This window comes from Pteropus medius, unplaced genomic scaffold, assembly GCF_902729225.1.
Source record: "Pteropus medius unplaced genomic scaffold, Ma_sr-lr_union100, whole genome shotgun sequence".
NCBI lineage: Eukaryota > Metazoa > Chordata > Mammalia > Chiroptera > Pteropodidae > Pteropus > Pteropus medius.
The window spans coordinates 1,347,721-1,368,058 of record NW_024347862.1 but is presented as its reverse complement, the minus strand read 5'-3'; the positions used below and the strand labels follow the sequence as shown (position 1 = coordinate 1,368,058).

The 20,338-nt window shown below is 41.3% G+C and overlaps 1 protein-coding gene across 4 annotated transcripts in view; it reads right to left on the bottom strand.

Moving 5' to 3' along the window:
- The window catches only part of NTM (neurotrimin), a 902,803-nt gene extending 883,147 nt beyond the window's left edge, over positions 1 to 19,656 (bottom strand). Inside the window, exon 1 of one of the 4 annotated variants that reach the window (XM_039878846.1) lies at positions 19,258 to 19,656. In XM_039878846.1, coding sequence (XP_039734780.1) covers positions 19,258 to 19,339 — 82 coding nt within the window. In that variant the 5' untranslated portion in view covers positions 19,340 to 19,656. The remainder of the gene's footprint in view (positions 1 to 19,257) is intronic. The other 3 variants (XM_039878844.1, XM_039878845.1, XM_039878847.1) reach the window with 3 other exon arrangements.
- Positions 19,657 to 20,338: the final 682 nt, after the last annotated feature.

The following is a 20,338-nucleotide window of genomic DNA, read 5'->3' as shown; positions in this document are numbered from 1 at the left end:
CTGCAGGGGAGTAGTGTTGAAAGCAGGATAGAAGGGAGGCAAGGCTGCTGCGGGCCCATCCTAATCCACTGGGCTCTCTGGAGAGTGTGGGTGTTAAACACGTAACCATGTAAGTACAGTTATGTACCCCTCCCCACATACTGGCCTGCAGGGAGTTCCCTGAGATATCAGAGAGAGGTTCAGACACCCTAGGAAAAAATCGTTCAAAAATAATAGAACTTGGACCTTTTAATCAAACTCTATCTCCAGAGAATTCAGCCTTTCTAGTGTGGGATGGAGACCGAGAAGAGAGGCACATGTCAGTTCTGCCACTGGGTGGGGCTTCAGCATTTAGCACCAGAGGGAACCCAGTTTGGTGATTGACAGGAAATGGATTTCCTCTCCTCAGGCAGAAATCACACTCCCTAACCAAGTCCAGGCCCTCACCTGACTATCCTCTCCTCCTGCCCTCTTTTCAACCTGCTCCAGGAGGTAATGCTTATAAAGGCTTATTCTTTCGATGGTGTTTTATTGAATTTGCTTTTTCTTTTGTCTCTGGCTGGCTGGCTTTCCCCAAGACCCAGAGAGGTCTGTGAAGGTCAGAAATGATAGGCAGCTGAGGCATATGAATCCCAAACCCCTTTCGAGCCAGGGGCTCTGTGCTTAAACAGAGGGCTCCAGTCTCTGGGATGGCGTTACCTCAGCAGCAGAGCCTATGTATATTGAAGCGATATAGTATGACTTTTTGCTTTAATGGAATTTTTCTAGACCACTAGGAGAAAAAGACTCCATTAACTACACTACAAAGGCTTCTACTTATTAGTATTTTAGAACAGTGGCAAAACATTTTGTGAATCTAATTATTGCTGACAAATATGAAAATTGAAATCAAAGTTAAATTTTCAGCTACAGTGCCTCATATGCCAGCCTTCTCTGACTTCAACTATTTCATCAACACATTTATTCTTCTAGTAGTTTCAGCAGAAGATTGGTTATTCTCCCTTTCTCTGAATACCATTTGCTTTCCTCCTCCACCCCCACTCTCTCCCTGGCTTGGACCCTATATATTTTGAAGCATTAAATCTGACATATTCATCTTGGTGGCTGGCACAAGCTAACTAACTTCATGTTTACCTGTCAGATACAGAAATGGGCTGAGCAGGGTGCTGGGGAAGCCGCTCCTCTCTTCCCACCCTCTCTCCTCCCGCCCCCAGTCCTAGCCTTCTTTTTTTCAGATAAAAGTCATTTGACTGATTTCAAATTCCTCATGATATCAGGACAGAAAAAGACTTGTCAACACCTTTCTTTCTTTTCCCCTATTAAGCATACTGTAAAAATCAATCCCTTTTGTCACTTCTCTCTGCTTGCGAGAATGTTTAATGGATGTCAAGGGAGCTAATGATCGCTGGTAGAAAATTCATTTTAGATTTGCTATTTATAAAGTACTCAGTACTCAGGTGGGAAATTAACATGAGGCAAAGAGTCGGGTGGGGTGGGGGAGGGATGGAAGTATAGAATTGGGGCCCTGCCAGGCTGGCAGTTGCTTTGTGTAGGTGGCATGTGTGGCATTCTGGGGGCAGAGGACATATGTGTCAGAGACGCGGTGTGGGATCATGAAAAAAGTATAGACTGGGGAGACACTCAGACCTGGGCAGGTTGACCTTTCTGAGCCAAAATTTTCTCAGCAATAAAATCATATCTATAATTCCTAACTCACAAGGTTGTAGAAAGGATTGTATATAATATCACACATAAAAACATTTACCAGTGCCTGGCATTGAGTAATAGTTCATGTTTAATAAACATTAAATTCCTTTGCTTATAGCCTCGTAGCTCCATGAGGAGATAAGTGGGTCAGCACAGAATTGTTCCAGGATCTGGAGATGGCTATGGGTTCGCTCACACACAAGCCCACATAAGAGACCTGAGTACTCACTACCTGGTACCTACAGTATCCAGGTGATCAGATTAACCAGTGGTTCTCAAACTTTAGCGAGGATCAGAATCACCTGGAGAGCTTCTTCATAAGCAGACTGCTTGGCTTCACTTTACAGTTTCCGATAGTCTATAGATCTGGGGTGTAGGGGTGGGGATGAAGTTGAGAATCTGCATCTCTGACGAGTTTCCAGGTTATGCTGATACTGCTTGGAGCACACTTTGAGAATCACAGAGACAGGCATACAAACTTAACTGCCTCCTGAAATACGGGGTAGTACCACCACCTAACCAGAACCTCCCAGCTGGAACAAGCGATTCCCCACCCCTGACCTCACCCTGCCACCCCCAACCAGTATAGGACTCAGAATTTCGAAACAAATCACTGAAAAATAGTTAATTCATTCCTACATTGTACATTAAGGGTCCAGTGGAAGCAATTGCTAAGATTAATCTTCTGGTTTGCTTCACTGTAAAGCCAAGTCTGTTTCTCCTCTACAAAGTTGATGCCTCAAGTGCTCAGATAGATCCATTTTGTCCCCTGTCCCCAAAGTTCTCTCTGACCTGGAACTCCAGGTCAGAAAGCTCTGGTTACCCCTCACCCTTCTAGTCTCTCCTTTTCTGGCCTTTTCTTGAATACCTCTCTGTTATATTTGGATTAACTGCAAATCTCCTTTGATCACTCACTCTGGGTTGAAACAGACAACCTGTTGCCATGAGTTTGATTACTGCATCCCAGGGGAGTTCCTATTTGTAATGCAGCCAGTTACAGTATACTCCCATTATACACAGTCATTGAGCTGCTAATTCATTGTCTAAGAAGTTGCTTTTCAGTTGCTGATTTTTCAATAATAGGCTTCTAACCAAGCCTTAAGCTTCAAAAATAAGCCTAAAACTGCTTTTCCAGTCATTTACATAAACACAAGTGAATCAGGAGGGAGAAAAGCGGGAATAGTTTTACGAGTTGTTCCTGGGGTTCTGGAAACCTCAGTGGACAGCGTGTCAAGGTGGCAGGTCTGGAAAAGCGCAGTGGGAAGTATGCTGGCTTGTAGAAAATCTGACACCAAGGCGAATTATAAAACCTGAAATTTCTCCTGACGCCCAGGCTGCTGCTTTGCAGAGAGGTTGGGCTGGTATTCTGGGCACCAGCAAATTGTTCTGTCAGCAAGCCGCTCCCTCAGCTGCATCTTGTTAGGAAGCCTGTCATTCATTCTCCAGTCACAGCACCACAGTCCCACCCTTTAAGGTGGCATCCTTTCACCTGAGACAGGTATAAGGGTAGCTGTGGAAAACCTGCCCAGGAGCCAAGGCCTGAAGAAGGGAGTTTAATCTCCACAAAGCTTGTGGAGATTGGGGATACAGTTACAGGGCCTGGTTCATAATAGGTGCTCAGTTATTTCAACTGAGGTGATGAAATTTCTGGCATATGGGCCACATTCGACTACCATCTTGTTTCTCTGTCTCTCTGTCTCTGTCTCTGTCCCTAACTCTGTCTCTCTCTCTCTCTCCTTCTCTGTCTCTGTCTGTCTCTCTCTGTCTCTCTCTCCTCACCCAAATGTAGATTTTACAAATAATACAATGAGCCAGAAAGAGCAGCCATTCTTTTTCTTCCTTGTCAATCATATACCTCCCCAACAAAAAGTAAAACAAAAACAAAATAAAAAGTTATTAACACTTAATTTCCATCTTTTAGACACTTGATTCTGATCAATTTTTTAATGTACTGAACACTTAGGGACAGATGTCAGGCATCTGTCCCTAAGTGTTCAGTACATTAAAACAGAACAAAAACAGGATGCCCAGTTAAATTTGAATTTCAGGTAAATAAATATTTTTTTAATATAAGCATGTGCTGTGAATAATAAAAATTGTTTGTTACTTATCTGGAATTCAAATTTATTGGGCATCCTGGATTTTTGTTTGCTAAATCCAGCAACCCTAGGAAAAGGGAATATGTATGTACTTTTATAGTTTACATATTTTCATAGCTTATAGACCACGAAACTTGCTTTGTCCTGCTGAGTTTTTTCTAAGGCAGTATTTATCCAGAGAAACTGAAGCTCTTCCAGTGCAGGTAGGGCCCATGACTTTTCTTGACTCACGGAGCCCATACTGGGAGTGACCCTCTCCTTCAGGGCTCCCTTCATCTGTGCTTCACAGCTCCTTACGACTGTGATTCTCAAAATTTAGTGTCAATCATCAGAAGTGCTTCTTAAAAGGCAGAAAGCCGGTGTTAGACGCTGACTCTCTGATTCAGGGACCACACTTGGACAGCCACTGCTGTAATGACCTTATGTGGCAGAGACTCCTTCCTTCCTTCGTGCAGACTAGAAATGAGGAACTGCTGGGAGAGGTCCACATGAAGGCTGGGTACAAAAATGGTTAAAGTAGACCTCAAAACACTTTTCTACTTTTTCAGGCTTTTAAGTTCTTTTTTTGGTCTGATTTTTGCTATCATCCTCAACACGAAAACAAGTATGTATAGTGTTGCACTGTGTTGATCCTGCAGGAAAGACATCACTGGCAGAGAGAGCAGCATGTGCAAAGGTACTGTGCAGTGAAAAGGTATCAGTGTCTGGGGCAGTGTCCCAGAGCCTGTACCAGTGAGGGACAAGATAGGGAAGTACATTCTGGGCCCAGTTAAAGAACTTGGACTTTATCTTGAAAGCCATATAGAGCTAGTGAAGACTTTAAAAGACTGAGTTGGCAATTTTGTTTTTTAGCAAGATAATTATTGGCAAGATGGAGACTGGGCTGAGCTGGGAAGTAAACTAGTAGCAGGAGGCCTATTATGAGGCTGCATTAATTCAGAAAGCAATGACTTAAGCCTTAAATAAGACAATGGCAAAAGGTGAGAGAGGAGGGACAGACACAGGAGAGCAGCAGGGGCAGAAATGAACCAAGTGGGTGAATGATTTCTGGAGTAGGAGTAAGAAAGAGGAGAGAAGCTAAGGATGACTTTGATGGCAAGGTACTAATACCTGCACTATTCAAAAGCTCTCGTAAAATCGTTGGCCTTAACTTTTCCAACATGTATTGAGTGACAGGTCTCACAAACATAATTCAATTAAACATGAAGCTACATCAAGGAAGTTTAAATACCCCATTTTACAGATGAAGAAAATAAAGTCTTCAGAAAAAAAATACTAAATTTGAAAAGAGTTAATGAAAGAACTGGGATGAGAAAAAGATATTCTGATTGATGTGGAGATCAAGAAATATATTTTATATAATATTCTCTGTAAACTGTGAAAGTATATATCTTTGTAATTTCTTAGAGAATTAATGCAAGAAAAGAGTCAGAGATGAGCTTTGAACATGTTTAGGGGATGGCCTGCTACCATCTCTAAATGGTAGGACCAGAACCAGAAAAAGAGATGGAAATTCATGTAGGAGTGGGTTCTATTATATTTTAAAAATCCAGAGAAAAGCGAATGCCATGAAGAAAGCCATGATTAAGACTATGTGAAAATTTTCTGATTCATTAGCAGCTCTTTTGCTCATTATACAAGTGACTATTTTATTTATTTTCTGCTTTCTGGAGAACCATCCTACATACACACATGAACCTGTCCACACATGCATGTCAACACACATTTTCCCCAAATTATGCTCAGAGAAAAAAAACCATCAAATTTAAACCCCTTTTAACTTCCTGCCACTAAGCTTAAATGTGTACCTGCATTTACATTATCCCAAGGACAGCTAATTTTTCTCTTTCTTTCATTTTTCTTTATTGGAGTAAAATATACACAACATAAAATTTACCATCTTAACCGATTTTAGGTGTACAGTTCAGAGGCATCAAGTACATTAACAATATTGTGCAACAATCATCACCATCCATCCCCAGAACTTTTTCATCATCTATATCTTCAATTCATGCATCTGTTTTCCTAGCCCCTGCCCATCAGCATTTAAAGAGGTATTTTCTATCTCAAAAAGCAACAACATTTTCTCCAGCTGCACTCTACTTTCGCTCTACTTTCTCCCTCTTTTCTTTATAAAACAAGCAAACAAAAAACCTTTTGAAATAATTATCCACATGTTTTATATCCTTACCCCACTCCGCTTTTGTCTCCCATGCTATAGCTTCATCATATAAAACTGTTCTCTGAAGGGAACACAAGATAGTCTTGTCACTAAGTATAATCTTACTTGATCCTGCAGCAGCATTTCTTACTGTTCATGTTCCTGCCTTCCCCAAACACATCCTTTGATCTTGATGTTATCATGTTCTCCTGGTTTTTCTTGTATGTTTGTGGCCACTTCTTGTCAACTGTATTTCCAAGATTTCTTCTCTTCCCAATCCTTAAATAGTAGTGGTATGCACTCATTTCTCTTAATATTTCTCTTCCTGGGTAATTAATTGTATCTGTGTTGAAGACCATTTTCATTCAAGCTCAGATATCTTTCCAAAGTTCTAGCTAGATCTAAACTACTTCATATTGGAGAGCTCCTTGTCCAGCAGGCACCTTCAAAAACATCATGACCCAAACTGCATTCATCACTATCTCCCTAAAACTCACCTATGTGCTATTTACCCAGAACTAGAAGTCTTTTTTTATTTCCCTATCACTTATGTTCCCCTTTGCTCTCCATCTACAAGTCATGACCCTTTTACCTTTAAAACACTCTAATACTGTCTTATCTCTCCACTTCTGGAGCTCTCACCCTGCTTATTTCATGCCTGATTGACCAAACATTCTTTCAGAGTTCCCTTTGCCTCTAGTCTTGCCCCCTATTAATTCATTTCCCACATTATAACTAGAGTAACATTTTAACATTTTTAAGTAAACTAAATAATACTATTCAACAATTAACACTGCAAATCTGATCATATTACTATCTAGCATACAACCCCTCAAGACAGTTTCTTCCCTCAGTATAATATTAATAAAACCCTTAAGGTCATTCAAGGTCTGATCTCTGCCTACACCTCTACCTAAACCTCTTGTCTTTCTACTATAACCCTCTTCCCTTCCTCTTAAGCCCCACCCCAATCACACAAACACACTCAATCTATCCCAAATGGATAGTAAATTCCTAAATTCCTACCATGTTTTCCTGCCTCTAGGCTTTGAAATATGCAGTTCCCTCCACTTGTAACACTCATCACTTTTCCTCCCTGGTCCAGTTTAGTCATCTTTTTGTCTCAGCTTTAACATCTCTTCCTTCTAGATTTCTCTGACCTGAAAAATCTTCTAGATGCTGCCATAGCAAACACTTGTTTTTATCTCAGCACTTACCATGTTGTATGAAATTGTCTACTTCACTGAGCGTAAGAACTATGTCTTATTGCTTGTGGTTAGTACACTGTATGGTCTGAATAAATCATTCTGAAATAGGTTAAATATAAATGTAAATAAGAATTTGTCCATTCTCTTGGATCTAGTACATCGTTTGTTTTTTTTTTCTTTTTCATTCACTTTGATCATGTGGAGATGGCATATCTATATCATTTGGGAATGACATAAAGCTGATGATGACAGCTCATCAGAATACAAAAATAATCTTAATGAATTTAAATAATGAACCCAAGGTACAATAAAACTTCCAAACACTTAAAAGAAACATTTAAAGAAAACTAACTGTAAACTAGGATAGGAGACATCTTGTATAATAACATTTTGTCAGAGAATTTAGTAAAACATCAATGTGAACCAGTAGTGTGGTATATCTGAAAAATAAAAGAATCTAACACTATAATAGGGTGGATGTATAGAATCGTAAAGTCCAAAATGTGGTAGGAAATAGTCCACTCCCCACTTTGCCAATCAGACAGCATCTGGAAGAATCTGGCTGGTAATACCTTTTAGTGAATCACTATCAAACTGGAGAGAGTTCAGAGGATAGTGATCATGATAATTAGTGGTCTAGAATTTATGCCCATGAGAATCATGAGAAGAAACTAAGAATGTCATAAGTAAGGTCTATGATAGTCATCTCTTAGAAGGTGGATCACACATTACTGCTTATATTTTGAGGAACTCTGGTTGACAGAAATTAGGAAGATGCAAATTTTTTCTCTACATTGATTCACTATGATTGTATTCAGCTACAAGTAATAGAAGCCTAATTAAATAGGGATTTTTTTTTAAAAGTGATAATAAGTGTGTAAATATGTATTCTAGAACTGGTCAACTGCTATGTCATCTTGAATCTGAGATCTTTCTATTAGATTGAGCCATATGGAAGTGTCCATACTCAACTATTTTTGGTTTATTGAAATAGCAAATCCATTTTGTCACTGTAAAAGCTTTCGGTAGTATACCAATCTCTTAGTCAAGAAGAAGGGAGGACAATAAGATCCAAAAAGCACGGTCTCCCTAAGTGCAATTCTCAGAACTCAACCCAGTAAAAGTGTGCTTACACTCCATTAACCTGAACTACATGTTGTGACCATACATACCTATCTGTATGGGAATGAAGGAGGTGAGTATTTTGAATAGGCACACTGCTGCCCTGAACAAATTTAGAGCACTGTTTATAAAGAGAAAAGATACTATTGATATCATAAATGCCTGCCAAAATAGTGTTTTCTCACAGAGTTTATCAGCTATGAAAAGGGATGCTAATATCCATTATTCTCAGATTTATCTGCATGATAGAATCATTTGTAGTTGTTTCAAAGTATAGATAACTCTGCCCTATTCTGACCTATTCATTGAGAATCGTTGTGAGTTGGACCTGGTCATCTGCTTATCATTATCTCCACAGGTGATTCTGATAGTGAGAATTGAGAGTCACAACTCAGGTAGTGAAAATATGCTCACTGAAAATCTCTGAAATTGTTGAGCAGGAATTAATGAACATCATTCAAGTGGGACTGTTGCCTTGGGTGGGAGCCTGGGCAAATTCCAAGGTATTTTGCAATTCTAGAAGTCTATAAAAAAGCTTTTGGATTTGATGATTAAATTATTTTGGTTTTTAGTAGTACAAGAGACTAATCAAAACAATGATGATAAGACATTTAGATCCTTCTATTAAGAAGGTTTAAGGGAAAATAAAGTAGAAATATAGAACAATTAATTAATTCTTGTTTTCAGTATTAGCAAAATGGTTTTTTCAACTACAGATGTCTATGTATTACCAATTGCATTTAGAAAAAAATTGTCATTAAATCTTTTACATGTCTGAGCCAAGTTTCCTTTTGATTGTTTAGGAGGAAAGTCAAATGCCATAACGGAAAACTTTGTGGAAGAAAGAAAAAGAATAGACTTGAACAAGTGGAACACTTGACCACTTCCTCTTCAGCTAAATAAGTCCATCCAGTCACTTTTTTCCTTTCTTATACCCAAACTTCCCTTGTCCCTGTTGCTCCCTCTGATGTCAGCATAGGTTCAGATAGCTCTCCTTTCCTCTACTCATCTGATCTAGTGACCACTAGAGTGACTATTTTCTGCTCTTGGGTGAGTGTGTCAGAAACATTGAGCTCATCTACCACTATGCAAGTGCTCATAATATATGGCGTATTACTTTTTATAGCCAAGAGGGATTACTAATATACGGGATTACAGATTTAGTGTCCAAAAAAGAGCTTGTCAGAAAGAAGATATGAATTGAATATAACAAGATGATTTCAGAAAGGATAAGTCCGAGGTCAGGTTGTTGTGTACACAGTAAAACAACACAGGCATAGAGTAAGAAAGGGTTGGGTTAACAACAGCTCACTATAAGTCAACAGATTTATATGACTCTTGGAAAAATCCTAATAAGATCTCAGGTCCAGGGCACGTTCTGTCTGTCTGTCTGTCTGTCTGTCTGTCTCTCTCTCTCTCTCTCTCTCTCTCTCTCTCTCTCTCTCACACACACACACACACACACACACACACACACACACCTATCTTTCCATCCATAAACACTGAGTGCCGCATTTGTGCTAAGTACTGTACTAGCTGTTCTAGGAATGTAAAGATAAATAAAGCAGTTCCTGACCTCCAGAGGCTCACAGTCTGGTAAGGAAGATAGATGTATAAGCAGATGGGTAGTAGATATGAAGAGCAATGAAAACATGAAAGAAGGAATGGGGGGGCTTCAAAAGGATGCTGAAACTGGAATTTTGTCTTGTATTACAACAGGTATTTGTGAGGTCGACAATGGCAGCCTTCAGCAGAGAGAGCAGTATGCGCACATGTTGTGAGGAGGGCATGGTAGAGAACTTCAAGAGGTCCATAAAACCAGGAGGATCTGCAATCAGGTGAGAGGCTGGCAACCCAGGGCTAGACCCTTAAGACCTCCTGCACCTTCCCAAAGTGCTGAGACTTCATTCTGTTTGGATTTGGAATCAGAAGAGACCATATCTTATAATGTTCTGGGCTACTTAGAGCAACTGGGAGAAGAATACTTAAAGAAGAATACAGAGTAACCAGAATAACTTTAGAAAAGGACAATCAGCACCCTCTCAGTGGATGCTTATATAGAAAATTAAAAAAATAATAATAACAAAAAGCTTGGCATATTTAACCTAATGAAGAGGAGATTTAAGGGAGAAGGGCAGGGAATCATGTTTTCAAATATTTGAAGAAAAGTCACGTTGAAGAAAAATTATTCTTGTCCTGTAGGTAGTAGTCTTAGTAACAATCATAATACTATTAGGTAATATTTATTGAGACCTTACTATGTGCCAGGCACTTTACACTTACAGTGTTCCAAGCACTTTATCTGCAGTAACTTATATAATCCTCATAACATTCTTAAAGTAAGTCTCACGGTTTATAAAAGAGAGAAATGTATCACACAGAGGTTGATTAAATTGCTAAAAGTTTCAAACTAGGAAGTGACAGAGCCAGTGTTTGGATCCAGACAATGTTATAGACATTATGTTATAATTTTTTCCCAGATAGATCCTTCTTCTTTGCTTTCTTTTCCTTCTTATCTTCCTAAAGGCCAGATACAATAGACTATCTAAGAAAGATGTAGGTTCCCTTATTAGAGATAGAAGCTAGGGAACCTCTACAGTTGCATTTTTGCGGTGTTAGAGCTTAAAGGGAGGGATTGAAATAAATCATTTTGAAAGTTCCTCTGGGCTTACTCTGGTTGTGACTCTGGGGTTGGCTGACACTGCAGTGTGAACACTTTGGGAAGCTGGCAGTGTGAACATCTTATGAGTTATCCACTGACTGCCCTTGGCACAAATCTGCAAGATAGCTCTGTTCTCCCTGTGCCCCCTAGCCATGCTGACTCCATCAAAAACAGACAAGTTTTCACTCCTGCATGTACTTCAAGAATGGACCTGGCTCAAAGAGTGGAGCCAGAATGATTTCTGCCTAACACATCAGCTGAAAAATTGCCATTGAGGTTCTGAGACTGAGCCTTTGCTGGGAATGAGAAGGAGAGCAATGGAGCAACGGGCTAGATAACCAATTCCTGGGGAGAAAAACGAAGGCTATGCTGATCTTCGCACTTATAAATGGAGCTTCTTCTAAGGCCCATCGTCACTTAGCACTCTCTCAATCCAACTCTAACACATTCATTCCTGACCCATATTCAAAAGTCTCCTGAATTTCTCTTACAAGATTGATCAATTAACAGTTATTATAATTTCTGATTCCTCCTACCTGAAATGCTGGACTAGTTAACCCTGTCTCCATATTAAGAATGCCTTACAGATAAAGACATACATGCATATATGGGTATGTGAGATAGTCTGTATGATACAGTATGCAGTGTTTTTGTGCACACAATTCACTCACACGTTCTGACTTTGGTCGTCAATCTGTGATCGTGTTTATATTTTTAGCTTCCTGCAAGCAGAGACTGCCTCTGGATATTTTCTTCTAGCACCACTACCTTTCAAGTACCATACTTAAAAAGACTATTTGCAGAATTGCAAAATGTTGAACTTGAAATGACACTTGAAAATCTTTTAGTCATACTGCTTTATTTTAGAGATGTGAAAACTGAGGCTTATATAGGGGACGTGTCATACACAAGGTCACAGATAATTTTCAGTTGACTTTAGAGGCACAGTTTTCATACCTGGCCACAGATTAGGACTTTTGATGGAGCCCTTAAAAATACCACTGAGGACCACATCATGAAGTGATTCTGATTTAATCAGTCTGGAATGGAGACCAGACATTAGTATTTTTATAAAACTCCTGAGGCAATTTTATGGAACACCACTGGCTTAGAGAATGGGAGTATTACAAATAAAAACAAATTGTACCTGCCTCCTGTGGACCTACCAACTTCTGAGATAGGGCCAGAAGATGAAGAATTGCTCTAAGATGCTTGACTTGGAAGAATCATGGATCTATGAGAAAGGTTCTGCTGCATGAGAAAAGCTAAGAATAATCACCTCTGCCACTACGGAAATGTGGTAGAAGCAGCTAGGTGAGTGATCATCCTAAAGCATCCAGTGTGAGCATAAGAGAAGCTATATTCTCTTTGGATACATACAGCTGAAAACAAGTTGATGGATTGAAAGGCTTGTGTCTCAACCACAGAATAGTACCAGAGGAGAACGAATAAATCACAATGCATTTTTATTATTCCAGGAATCCTAAATTAGGATGTGTGAGTGGGTAGTAAATAAAAGGGTTCTCAGAAGAGAGGTAGTCTTAAATTACCCCTCAAAGAGGTTCTCTAAACTGCATTTGCCCCATCCAGACTAGTTCCCTGAGGCAAATCCTTATTTTGTCTTATAAAAGTATTCTCCCCTTAACTTCTTTACCCTCTACTTCTGTACAGAAGGCAGAGCACACGGAGTTGGATAGGCCAACAGATAGGGTGGCAATAGTACTAAAGATCAACCAGTAACTCTAATGATGAGAGGACATGGTCACAAAGCCAACTAATTTCCACCAGTTTCACTGTCCACACATTAACTGAGAGAACATCAAATATCCATAAGCTCCTTCTTGGCAGGAGACACCATGGAGTAGCAAAGGCAGTGTCTGTTATTTATTATTAACACTGAGCTGGAGTCGTGTGTGTATCCTCCTCCATTGATCCCCATCTAAAAACAAGGATCAAGGTTTGATTGCTTTCTTGCTGCCCATTATCATTTGCACATGCACACACACACAAACAGAGACTGTGTCACTGAGTCGTCCCCCTTGCTACTGCCACACCTATTGGTGCTTCCAAATGTATTAAAAAGGATGGAAAGACAAGCCAAATCTGGGACATATACTCTATCTTTGGTCTCATCCTTTAGGTGGTTTTAATCACTGCTGTATTCGCAGCATCTAAAACAAACAAACAAAAAATGGAACACAGTAGGTGCTCAATAAACATTTGCTGGTTGACTGAACCAATGAACAAATGAACAACTAGATAATCTGTGTTGGTTTAGAATTTGAAGATACTACCAAGCTAAAGCAAAGGAAGCACCCTGGAGAATAAATTTAAATGAGCAAGTGAAGCCAAAACCAGCCAGTCTTTTGATCAGTCTTTTATTACTGTAAAGGGCAATATTCCTAGAGAAGCCAAAAAAAAAAAAAGACAAAGAAATTAAATTTAGTTACCTAAGATGTCCTTAGTAACAAAGCTAAAGAATGTGTTTTCCAATATTTGATTTCTTAGCTTGACAGTCTCTCTTGAAATACTCTCTTCTCAGCAATGAAAATGTGAATCTTTGTTGGTTTGCTTTGCAGTTTGCAAATGACTTACAGAGCTTTTCTGACAGGGTTGCTGTTTTTCTTCTTACAAATAAACAAAAGGTTGTTTCTCTAATGTGACTTAAGTGAGGGAGATTCTGTGATCTGCCCTGGTTTTGGAAAGAGGATTAAAGAAGAGAAAAGGAAGGGTAAGTAGAAAGAAGAATGAGGAAAACTGGAGAGCAAGCAAGGCACAGAAGATGAGCAAAAGGCAAGAAAGAGGAGATGATAAATTGGATATGGAAAATTAGAGTGTCAGGGATAGCAAATAGCTGAGGACTTTGTAATCAATAGGATCCTAGATATCCTTATTGGGGGTGGCTGAACTTAGCCATCAGTTCGTTAGTTCTCCCTCCCTCTCTTTTATTGCACAGTGTCATCTGGCCTCCTTGTGAACTGGATAGACAGACTGTCCCCTCCTTCTCCTAGGCAAGTCTGTATGAAGCAGAGCAACTCCTGCAGCTTGACCTAGATCTGTCAGTTGATCAATTATTTTTCCCATAGAGCGGAAGAAAAAAATGAAAGGAAGAAAAAAGAGGGGAGAGAAGGCAGAAAGAAGGAGAAAGGAAAGGGGAGAAAAAAAGAGGAAGAAACGGGGGAGAGAGAGAATGAGAGGTAAGGTGGATCAACACATACCTCTTTTAAGTTTAAGGGCTTTTGAGTTTAAGCAGTGATAGCAAGAGCAGGCTTAATCCAGAAGTTTGCATAAATAAATAGACAAATTAAAATACAAAGCTCTCAGAGGTCATTAAACAAAATCATAGTCTAAGCAAAGGATAGAGTCCTCTTTTTCCTACTTTTTTCCAATCCAGATTAGAGCTGTTTTTTTTCCTAGAACAATTCTAGCTCCAGCTTTCCTCCTCCCCCATGCTCCTCCTCTCTGCCATTCACCCTGACAGCATTGTATCTCCATGCAAAAGTCTCCTTTTACAAAGGGATGGGAGGCATGCTCCCTGTATGTTTTTTTCTAAAGCCCCTATGGCCTTCCAGTGCATTCTGTAGTGGAATAGGAAGGTCGAGGGAGACACTGGGGAGGATGGCTACAATAAAACAGCCAGGCCCCATCTAACCTGTGCCATTAATTACCTTATGTTTGCATGTTTCCATTTTGTATATTTAATCTGTTTTATTTAATCTCCAAAGACTATAGACATAAAGTAAACATGTAACAAGCCAACAGAGCAGAAAGGAAGTAAACTGCATAAATACAACCAGTCTCAGCATGGAGTTCCACTTAGCACCACATGTTTGGAGTGTTACAAGCATTAATGAATCCTCACAACACCCAGGGGACTTGCTCTCCAGCCTGGCAGACAGGTGGGGAGACTGGCTAACAGAGGGAAAGATTTTCCCCTGCAGAAAACATAGAAAATTTTGAGTTCAGATATACATGTTCCCCATGGAGGCCACCAAAACTGGCTGGAAATCTTGAAGGCATGTTCATTCAAGTGCCCAAAGAGTCTGTAGGACTGCTGCTAAGATTAGAAATAAAGCAAAGGTGTTTTTTGTTTGTTTGTTTGTTTTTGCATCTTTAGCATTCTAGTTGGTGGTCTGGAGCAGGACCATGAGCTCTAAACCAAAAAACGTGAAACAGAACCAAATCCCAGATGTGATAGTCCCATCCAAAGCATTTCCACCATGAGTAGACAGCCAATAGCATTGCAAATCTTGTCAGCATGTGTTTCTTGCACATGCCAGAATCTTGTGTCCCATATTGATTCAGAAATGTTGCCACTTCTTAGGACATCAAGAGAGCTCACTTCATTTCAAGGGGTAAACTATGGCTGAAACCAACACTGGTTTGTTAGGCCCATTCATGACAAGCAACTGGTACCAGCCCAGGTCGCTGTATCTCAGGGCTGCTAGACTGCTATGCATGCAGAGGACAGAGCCTCAGTGAACCACTAAAAGAGAGTCCCAAGTGAAGCCCCTCAAGAAGGGAACCAGGAAAGACCCTTCAAGGATCTCTGCACTTCTTAATACAAGCATTCTAGCAGAGATTCACGGATAAACAACAGAAGTCAGGGGCTCGATGTTGAAGCTAATAAAAAGGGGTTTGGGGCTTATATTTGGCCTTTAAAATGCCAAAAAGGAAGAACTAGCACCAGGACTAAACTTTGCACCTGGTAACTAAAGCTGCAGTCCCAAGAATGGCCTTCATGCAGCAAGGCCCCTGGTCACTGTGGGCGCTCTCCAGTCTAAATGCTCAGAGGACCTCTGAGTAGGAAGGAGGAAGGTGAGCAGCCTTTGCTGTACTATGTACAACTTGCGCCAAGTTGGCAGCTCCGAGCACAGTAGTGAGGGTCCACTTTGTGAACCTCCTCTGTCCCTCTTCCGTCTTTTAAAATTTTATTTATGTACTTCATTTTTGGCCATGTTTCCAAGCGCTTACAATGCTTATATAAGGCCCAGGGTCCCAACTACTCCAGCTGATTTTTCACTTTGCCAGTAAACATTATTATGGTCTCAACTGCCTCCTTCACATTTTAACAGCATTGCCCAACTCAGGCTGCTGCTGGCACTCAAATGCTTACTGAGAGTGGCAGGTACTTGGCCGAGCTGCCCAGCTGAACAGTCTCCATGCTGTCAGCACTGAGTGAAGGAAAGTGTAAACTTAGCCCAGCCTCCTTTCCTTTCTATTCTGCCTTGTTCGTGTCTCAAGCGAGCAGATAAGTTGATGCGGAATGTGGGGAGATGAGAGAAAATTAGAAAGGTAAGACAGGAATCTAGCCAAGCTTATCAGAAGGTGTTAAAAATGAGCATTAATCCTTCGAAAGAGAAATGCTTGAGTTTCTAGAAAGAGTAAAGCTGCAGTACAACCCAATCAGCCATTCCTTTCAGAGCCTCTCAGTGGCAGAAGGTAGGCGATGTGCTGAAAAGGACAGCGCCTGATCCAGCTTTCTGGCTCCTGTTCCCAGAAAGAGAAGCTGCTAGTTAATCAACCCTGGTGTGTCTTAGGGCCAGAGCCCCAGGGTGCTAATCACTGCCCCCGTCCCACCCCCGCCAGCCTGCTCATCACTAATTAGTGCTGATTCCCTCAGAAATCCCCTGCCCTTAAGCTGGATCTTGGTTGCTGCTTGGGTTGGGGAGAGGAGCAAGTCGGCGAGGGTTCATAACCTGCCACTAGAACAGAACATACCTTTTCCAGAAGGCAAGAAACCCAGGAAGTAGCAGCTCTAAGAAGAACCAGCTTAAAACAAAACCAGTGAAGAAAAAATTGCCTTGGAATGTGCACTGCATTCTAACTAGTCCCACTGGGTCAATGCAATAGGGGTGGATTATTGCAGCCAAGACCTGGGCTGCCTCAGTAATTCTGTAAGTTTGATAAGAGATGGCTGGCAGACTCTGGCTTCCATCCCCTGAAAGAGAAAACAGCCATCACCTTTGCTGCTTCGACTGGCATGTAGTCTGGGAGTCTTTGGGGGTCATTCTGCCTTAAAATTGGGCAGCCTTGTTCTATTGTGACAGATTGAAGCCTATTCAGAGCTGGCTTTGAGGTGGGCAGCACAGATAAGGCCATTATTCTTCTTAGGAAATTCAGGATTGCGGAAAACGTGAGGAGGTCTGAGGTATCTTTGTCACTTCCATCCCTACCTCAAGATAGGAACAAGATCACAAAATCAGATTTCACCCTGGAGAATTTTGCACCACTGCTTTCTACTCATCTATTCATGGATGATTCAAAGTATGAGCAAATATTATGCTTCCCTGCATTTATTTCTGATGAAAAAATAATCACGTATGCTAATTTATATGTAAATTCAGTTTGGCCCTGGGGCTCCTGGCACGCTGCCAATGGGGCTGTTGATGGCGGAAGTTTGGTCATTGTCTCCAGTGTGATATTACAGATAGAAGAGACACAAACCTCAGGACAGATGGGAATTATCAAGGACTTGGGACCTTCACTTTCCCTTCTCTGACCCTTTACTCTACCGCTTCCCTAATTAGCCTTCATTTCTGTGGTTATGTGATGGAAGCTGTTTTCCTCAAGGGAACCTAGCCCTGAACTCAGTTTCCCCATGGCCAGTGCTATGGCTCTGACCTCACTGGCTGAGCCCCTGTACACCCAGAACGAGCAAGGGTGAGCACATACCCCACACACGCACACATGCACACATGCATACACACACACACACGCTGCCGCTGCTCCCTGTTACGTAAGAGAAGTCATTCAAGGATGCTTCCAAGTTGGCTCCTTCACTCTCACACCCATCAATGCCCCCGTGGGAGAAGAGAGAGATCCCGAGGCTGAGAGCGGCAGGCGATGTCAAGGATATCCCTGCAAAATCCACGGCTGTGACTTCCTTGTCATCTGACTCAGAACCCTCAGTCCTCACTTGCCTTACTCCTGGAGCTGCAGCCAAAGGTACACACACATTTGATTCTTCCCAGCCTGCTCCCTCTGCCCACCTTGCATAGGTCTCCATGATAGTCATTGCGACCTATGTCGGGGGGATAGCAGAGGTCCACAATGCCTACCCTAAGAGGGAGGTCAGCAGGATTAGAGGTGGGGACTCAGTTGAGACCATGAGAACTCCATATTGCAGTAGGAGAAGAGAAAGAGGTGAGAGGGACTCCCTGTTCTTTTTCACCTGTGAAACCAAACTTTCCTCTAGGAATACAACTGCCCAGGACAGAGCTTCTGCTTGGGATCCTCTCAGAGAACCTGCTGGACCACCCAGGGAAAGTTTCTTTGCCTATCTCAATCCCTACAAGTTCAGGTATCTTTAATATGAAAAAGGCAAGCCAGATACCCACCCCCCCAACACACACACACCCAACCAAAGGGCAGGGTGGGTGGGAACAAGCAGGTTAGCAGATAATACTGTTGCTGGAACAGAAGAGCTGGGACAGAGTGTGGGGACACATGGTGCAGTAAATAGACTCAGGGTCGAAGCAGATTCCAAATGCACCCAACACAGCACAGTCAACATAAAAGCACGCACTTGGCCAGGGAGCAAGCCCGGCCCTCTACTGTAGCCCCTGTGGCTTGGCTTCCAGACCAATAATAAACAGTAAATTAGCATTCAACTCTTATTGCCTCTTTCTCTTCAACTTAGAAAAGCCTTCCACAATTTCAGAACCCCACGCGTGCCTGTTCCCACTGCCTTTTATCTGCTTGTTATCCTCCCCAAACCCCACTGCCCCTGCTACAAATGACCCCTCAAAACACATTCAAAACTATAATATAGTTGTCCACTGCAGCTGCAAATTGATTCATTCCTTTAGCTGAATCTCTGACCAGAATCTTACAGGATGCGGTTACCTTATATTTCTAGCCTGCATTTTCCTTTGCTCCTTCTTGAAGCTTTGCAAGTTTACTGGCCGATATTTAAAGTTTCCTCTTGTAATTTCTTCCCAGTAACATAAGCAACACATTAGCAACCCTGCTGCCCTCGCAATCTGAAATTTCCCCCTGCTTCCGTGTATGCTCTGCCATGTGTGTGTGCAAGAATGTACATAAAGCCAGGGAGACCAGCACACAGCCACATACCTAACAGGAGCACCAGACACCTTTTTCTTATGCATATACATTCCCCCATTCCAGTCGCAGCCAGAATCAAATCAATATTCTCACAGCCTGGTAGGGAGAATGAAGTCCCAGCCATGCTGTTTAAACGCTCTCTCCTCCACCTGCAAACCGCGCAGCAAAGCTGACTCGGGAGTCTGCGAATCATATAAAGCACACTGTACAATTCCTGGGTCTACTGTAGGCAAATCAATAGCAAGCTCTTACCTTGAAAGAGAAACAGAGCAGCCAGCCCCGTGAAGATTGCCCAAGAGATAGAATTGTGCATTTTTGCCTGGATGGTTTTCATGATATTTTTTCTTCTTTTTCCTCTTTTTTGTCAGGTTCGGTTTTTTCTTCCTTTCTTTCCTGACAGATTGCGTTACTCTCAAGCTCGTGGAAGGAGATTTAAATCCACTGTTTTGCTGAAGGACACAACAAGAAAGCTGAGGGTGTGAGAGAGTGTGACTTCTCAGTAATTATCTCTACTCATACTCTGGCACTGAGACACATCGTACAATCTGGCCCTGGACAGCCCTCCTACAAGCTGCAATCATTGGTTCTAATCCAAGGATTGACAGAGCTACAACACACGCGCGCGGGCACACACACACACACACACACACACACACTCAGGAATCATTTACTGGGCAAATCAGGCTAGCTGATTAAAGAGACAGGAGCCTGGAGAGATAGAATGATAAATGTCACTTTGCCCCTTCTATATTACTTTCATTTTTTAAACTGACAGTCTCAGAGCCCCAAGCATCAAAAAATCCCTTTCCTTCTGGCATTCCTTGGCCTCCTGAACTCAGATTCCCTGTGCACTGGAAAAATCCCATAGCTAGAAATTTTAAAGGCACATTTTCCTGCTCAGCAAAACTTGCAAAGATGAGTCAAATTTCATTGTACCTATTTTCTTCTCCAATAAAAATACTATTCAATGACAGATTTTTTTCTCTCTTATTTTTTGCCTTTACCCAATCAACCTCCTTCTTAGTTGCTTTTTAAATAATAAATAACTTTCTATTTTCTTCTCCTGTCACTTTTGTTCCAGAATATCTGTATTACTCCTATTTTTCATTCACTTAATTTATTTCTTAAAGTCATCCATGTGTATATGACATCCTAAAAAGGGATAAGACTTCTGAGATTTGAAAAGAACTGCAGTCTGAATATGGAGAACCTTCTCCAAAAGAGAATAAAACATGAGTTCATTCTACATGCTCAGTCAATCCACATTCACTAAGAAGAACAATATAAGTGCTTGTGATTTAAACTGCAGCAAGCCAGATTGAGGTTAGACATG